This window comes from Linepithema humile, chromosome 8, assembly GCF_040581485.1.
Source record: "Linepithema humile isolate Giens D197 chromosome 8, Lhum_UNIL_v1.0, whole genome shotgun sequence".
Classification (NCBI taxonomy): Eukaryota; Metazoa; Arthropoda; class Insecta; order Hymenoptera; family Formicidae; genus Linepithema; species Linepithema humile.
Window position 1 is genome coordinate 2,383,291 of NC_090135.1, and position 6,920 is coordinate 2,390,210.

Sequence of the window (6,920 nt, forward strand, 5' to 3'; positions counted from 1 at the left end):
CTTCAACGTGCGATTCAATCGTTCCACCACCGAAGCCTTCATGACCGATTATGTCGAATAATGATTGATGCCGTGTTTCTTGACAAGATTTTGGAAATCTCTGTTGTAAAATTCTTTTCCACGATCGGTCTGCAAATTTTTCGGAATTCTCTCCCTAAATATCGCGGAAAATGCTTTGGACGTTTCGATTCCACCTTTGGTCTTTAAGGGCACGGCCCACGCGTACTTGCTCAACACATCGATAACGGTTAGAATATAGTTGTAACCGCCGTTGGATCGCGAGTACGGTCTCATCTCGACAATGTCAGCCTGCCACAAATCATCGTATCCTTTCACGACGACTGGCCGACGCGTGAAGTTTCTTCTCGCCGGTGCGTGGAGCTCGTCCACGAGCGATCTCCTCTCCCGGCTCATTGCGATTCGTTTTGCTTCTTCTTCTTCATCGCCTCATCGTAGTATTTGATGAAATTTTTTCTCACAGTTCTACGAAGATTGTGAATCTCTCGCTCGACAAGACTCTTCGTCTCTCGCTCGCGATCGACGAGTTTTCCATCGAGTAGCGCCACACTCTCGTCGAGGAGACCTCTCAGATCGTGAATCTGACGTTCCAACGTCACGTATCTGGTCTCGATGTAATCGTCGTGGTCTCTCTTCCAGGTCCGCTCGGTATTCTCCGAATCTTCGAGTCGCGAAAGTACTTCTCGCTTAAAATTTTCATAGAGCATACGATCTCGATTCGCACGATCGCTCATAAGCTGGAAGTGATGATCCAGATGCAGCTTGTTGACGGCGTCGGTGTCCGCTTCAGGGTCGGCGAGATGTCTGATTACGCGTGACTTGGCGTTGAAAACCCCACCATCCTTGCAGAGACAATTCTCGAGCACGTAATTCTTCGAGACTCCACCGCTCTGTCTCGTCACCCTGGCGCTTCCTCCTCCTAGCTGTAGTCCGAATTTGTTGATAGACATTCCCGTAGCATCGCACGAGCAATACTGGCTACAGCGATGACAACGACGATCAATTTATAATCAGACCGGCTTCGCGCAGTTCCTCGATAATCGAGAGAAACTCGTTGTCGTGCGCGTTGTTTCCCGCCTGACGGGAGGCGTCCAGCAATCGAAGGCGATCCACCAATTCGTTCGGATCGTCCCAGTGCACGTAATCGACCGCGTTGTCGGTCACAGTCATGGTCTGTGGTACGTTACACTTGGGTAACGTGCGACCCGCACCTCTCTTGTCGAGATGTGCGACACCTCCACCTTTCTTAGATATCAGAGGTGTGATGATATGTTTGTATTTGTATCCTTTGTTTCCCAAAACAGGTAAATGCGCGTTATGACCGCGTCTGTGAGCGTTAGTAGCTAGTAGTATGCTCTTGTACTTTTGTTTGTCAGCCTCCGTACACAGCGTATCGTCGGGAAGTCTTTTGAATATTAATTCAAACATGCCGGGCGTGCCAGCGTATTTCACACCGTCCACGATCAAATTGTCGTCTCGATCGATGTCGAAGGTCTTGTCCCCGAGAAACGTTCCCGCATCGTTGAAGTATACGCCGTACACGTTGTCGAACCCTCTCTTCTTGTCACCGCTCAAGAGCTCCCCGATGTACTCTTGGCCCAGCGGGCCCATTTGACCGTACAGCGCTTCCCGACCATCGGACGTTTGCATCGTCTGTCTCACGGATGTCGCGAAAGACGGGTCCGTGGTTTCGAACACGTTTTCGATCGGTAAATTTATCGGCGATTCAAACGCCAATTTTTGCGGCTGGAACGGCGTCGAGGCTTGTATCGGTGTCGTCAACGGGGTACGCTTGATTTTCTTCTTCCTCTTCTCGAAGCTCGACCGCTTTCGTTTGATATCCGGCTCGTTTGTAATCTCGAGATCGTCAACCGAATCATCGTCACTCTTGATGTTCTCGACGATTCGCTTCAACGGCTCTACGATCGGTTTCAACCGTTTCTCCAATTGCGCCTCTTGCTCCACTCTACCCGTCTTCAACGTCCGGTGCTTCTTGCGAATCGACTCGCTCGTACGAGCGATTTCCTTCGCGATCTTCTCCCTCTCGTCGATATCTTTCGTGTCGAGCGTCATCGTCAACGTCTCGAGAACGACTAACCATTCCGCGGTACCGCAAACTCGTTAAAACCACGTCTGTATCGTCCATCGTTAATCGCACTATCCTTGTCTATCACTAAAAAACCGTACTTGTGTCGCCAACATGCGTGACACAATGTACCGAAATCTTCGTACGTCATGTCCGTATTCACATGATCGTTGTAGACGTGCTTAAGGTTTGTTCCATCCTGCTTGAATATTACGAGTAAATTCGCGTTGTCGCGCACGAGATGTTTAGGTATTTTCGCGTACGTTTGGCACAGATAGAAACAATCGACCTTCGAATGTCGACCCATAGCAAAGTACTCGCGTATCGCATTCTGCTTGTCGTACGCTATATCGTCGAAGACGAATACGGAATTCGGTAACGCCTCGCTGTGCGGTACAATTGTATCGTTGTCCGAGAACGTAAAGTAGCCGATTTCATCGATCGATCCGAGCAATCTTTCGAGATACCGATACTTTGGTTGATTCAACGATTTCGAGTACACGTACACGTTTTCGAAACGTACACCGTTCGGACTTTCCAGCAGACTGATCATCACATTGGTTTTACCGCAATTCGAGGGACCGCAAATGATACCGCGTATCGTGTTTGGCAGCATTTTACCGTGTCTGCACGCCTTCTCACAAACCCCTTGCGTCTTATCATCCATGTTTTTCACACGGATCGTGTACGGTTGTTGTACAAATTTCATTTTTTTTTACCAGACTCTTTCTCATCCTTGTTATTACGCGACGAGTGCGCGGTATCGGATGTCGGAAAGAGCGGTGCTCGGATATTCGTCGCTAGATCTAAAATATCTCTATTTCCATACATGATTCGGACATTATCCTGAAAAAAAAAAAAAATATTGTTTCAAACACACGATTAGCGATGCACGTTTGCAATATATTTCACCTCCTTCCGTTCCTTCTTATTATCCCGGTTATTCATTGTACGTCGTCGTCCGACAAACTTTGATATTCCACTAGTTAGCGATCGATACGCGCCTCCTATTTATAGGTGATCGCTGTCGAAACACACCTCAGTTGGAAATGTGATTTACACGCGATACGTTAGAATTCGCGTTCTATGAAACGATACAAGGGTGCCGGTTTACTGAACAGTGTGATAAATCGACTACCGTTGGAGCTGCATATACCCGGCTACCAATTTTGCGGGCCGGGGACTCGTCTGCGGAAACGACTCGCGCGAGGGGATCGAGGTATCAATCCGTTGGACGCGGCGTGTCGCGATCACGACGTCGCGTACTCGCATAACCGCGAATCAGCGGACCGCCACGCGGCCGATCGCGTTCTCGCCGATAAAGCGCGGGAGCGGATCACCGCTGCGGACGCGACTCTCGGTGAGAGGGCCGCCGCTACCGCCGTATGGGCTGCTATGAAAGCAAAGACGAAATTGAGGATGGGTATGACAAAGGGAAAGAAGAAGAAGACCAAGAGGAGAACGCTTTCGACGGCGAAACGCGGTGGTATGTTACCGTTGTTACCGCTCTTGGGAGTCATCGGTTCGCTTGCCGGTGGAGCAGCGGGTGTTGCAAAGGCGGTGAACGACTCCAAGGCCGCGCGACGACAACTCGAAGAGATGAAACGTCACAATAAAGCTATGGAAGGACGGGGGATTTATCTCGCTCCGTACAAGCGGGGCAAAGGATTGAAGAAGAAGAAGAAGAAGAAAAAAAAACGTCGAAAAAACGATAGAGATGCCCGCGGGTGCCACCACCAATCTACAGTTGAACGAATAGCGAAGCGTATGCGAATACCGTATTTCCGAGGTGTCTACATGCGTAACGCTTTACCCGACGAGATACACCGAAACGCGAGCGGTATCGTGAATTTGGACGATGTCGACGGACCGGGCACGCATTGGGTGGCGTACGCCAAGAGAGGCGATCGCGCCGTATACTTTGACAGCTTTGGCAATTTGCAACCGCCGAAGGAGCTTACACGCTACCTCGGAGACACCGATACAACGATAACGTACAATCGCACGGTCTACCAGACGTACGATCAAACGATCTGCGGACAATTGTGCCTCCTGTTCCTCCAGAAAATAGATATAAAAATCGATCCGCCATCGATCGACATCAGTCGTCGATGGAATCTCGGCAATGTCGCTGACGCTCACTCTAAGCGGTAAAAGCAGCGTTCTCACGGTGGATTATTTTCCACCGATAGACTTGAGCGATGGGGACTACGAGCTCGGCCTAACCACGATGGAGACCTACAACACGATTCCGAACGTGACGGTAGCGAACGATAAATTTTATTTCGACGACAATGACGAAGAAATTACAATTCCCGAAGGATTGTACGAACTGGACGCCATTGCTTCTTATCTGAAACGCGCGATACTGCAAAAACGAGGAAAAGGCGAAGAGCAGGATTATCCATTGTCACTTCGTCCCAACGTTAATACCATGAGGAGTGAAATCATGTGCGCTTTTCGGATAAATTTCGCCAAACCGAATACCATCGGACCATTGTTGGGATTTTCGACGGATCGTATACTGGAACCGAGAAAGTGGTACGAATCAGACTCCTCGGTAAACATCATCAACGTAAACATTATTCGAGTGGAATACAGCATTACCGCGGGTGCGTACGCCAACGACAAGTCGGTGCACACGATACACGAATTTTCACCGAACGTGCCTCCGGGATATAAAGTCTCGGAAACACCGGCGCAAATCATTTACCTTCTGGTCATCGCGAGGAGTGTTACCGATATCACCTTGCGTGTGGTGGATCAAGACGGACGATTGATCGACTTTCGCGGAGAGGAGATTACCATCAGACTGCACTTGCGGCGACGCGGTGCGAGGATATGCTCGTGTTGAACGAACAGCGAGTGATTGAGAGAGCAACGAAAATTGTGAAAAAATCACCATTCAAGAGGCTCAGTACGACGAACGTAAACTTTTTACAATCGTTGTGATTCGTTGTGAGAAACGCTTAAAGAGATGGATATACTTGACATCGTTGACGAGCCCGTCTTCGACGAGCGTATCGTGAAATATGAGATGCACACGTACAATCCGTACGCTAACACGACGTTGGGACACAGCGACGAGATACGAATACCTATACAACAACAGGATTTGTACACGTTGCCGTGTGAGAGTTTTCTCTACGTTGAAGGAAAACTCGTTATGAATCCTACCGGTGAGAATAGAGATGTCGTGTGTATTATGGGAAATAATTGTGTCGCGTTCATGTTTGAAGAAATGCGATACGAGCTCGACGGAGTTGAAATCGATCGTAACAGAAACGTTGGAATAACAACGACGATCAAAAATTATATATCGCTGACGACGGAGAAGAGCAAGATGCTGAAATACGCATCGTGGAATCCGAATGGATATTCGTTGATCGATGGAAACTTTAATTTTTGCGTTCCGCTCAATGCTCTTTTAGGATTCTGCGAGGACTACAAGCGCATCGTGATCAACGCTCGTCACGAACTTGTATTGATACGATTGCGCAACGATAACAATTGTCTCGTAGGACGAGCCGGTGCGAATCCGACGATCGAGCTACTCAAGATACAGTGGCGAATGCCTCACGTATCTCTGAGCGAAGTCAACAAGCTGTCTCTTCTTCGAACTTTGGAAAGCGGACGATATCTGAGCGTGTGCTTCCGTTCGTGGGATCTGTACGAGTTTCCTCTGCTGCAAAACACGACCAAGCATTCCTGGGCGATCAAAGCCGCGACGCAATTGGAAAAACCGCGATACGTAATCTTCGCTCTCCAAACCGGTCGAAAAAACGTACTGTCTGAAAACGCTGCGCAATTTGACGATTGTAAACTCACCAATGTGAGACTGCATCTGAATTCAGATTTTTATCCGTACGACGACATGAACTTGGATTTCGACAAGAGTCGATACGCTATACTGTACAACATGTATGCGCGTTTCCGCAAAGCCTATTACGGACAGGACGATACGTATTTGGATATCGATGATTTCTTGATAACCGGTCCGTTCGTAGTCATAGATTGTTCGCGACAAAACGACTCTGTCAAGAACGCCACCGTCGACGTGCGAATAGAATTTGATTGTAAGGAAAATATACCGGCCAACACCACCGCCTATTGTCTCGTTATACACGATCGAATGGTCGAATATAATCCATTGAACAACATTGTGCGCAGACTCGTGTGAAAAGTTATAAATTAGACGTGTGCGTACGCGGACATGTCAGTTTTCCGACGATCGACGACGATGTCGAACGTACCAATTTTCGTCGACTTGCAAGGTTACGCGTTCAACAACATTTTTATCGTGAAAGAAGCAGCGGTACTTCGAGATGGCGAAACGCTGTCTCATTACGTATTTCGTGAACACGTACCGTGGTATCTGTTGACGAAATCGGAAAAATCGTTGGTGTGTTGGTTACGGATACACCATCACGGCTTCCGATGGGAAGATGGACACGTCTCGTACAGTCGGATGAAAAGCCTCATCAACAACGCCATTGGTACGGAACCGCCTCTGATATACGTGAAAGGACTCGAGAAGAAAAAGTGGCTGTGCGAGATTTTGGAAGATGATGTAGAGATCGAAACGATCGATGCGGATTACGAAGATATCGCACGCCTGACGAACTTGGATGTAATCGGAACCTTGCGCTGCGCGTATCACACGAAACATTGCGCTATGCAGAATGTTTGCAAATTGTACAAGTGGTGGTTTGAGCGTAACAAACGTGTAACATAACAATGATTTATATTAATAAAATGATTTATATTAATAAAATGATTTATATTAATAAAATGATTTATATCGTACGACTTTTAT

At 47.9% G+C, this 6,920-nt stretch overlaps 1 protein-coding gene across 1 annotated transcript; it reads left to right on the forward strand.

The window, feature by feature from the left end:
- The first annotated feature begins 5,081 nt into the window (after positions 1 to 5,081).
- On the forward strand, positions 5,082 to 6,284 carry LOC137001661 (uncharacterized). The gene has a single exon (XM_067360769.1). It carries the CDS (start codon positions 5,082 to 5,084, stop codon positions 6,282 to 6,284), a length of 1,203 nt encoding a protein of 400 aa, XP_067216870.1.
- The last annotated feature ends 636 nt before the right edge of the window (positions 6,285 to 6,920 follow it).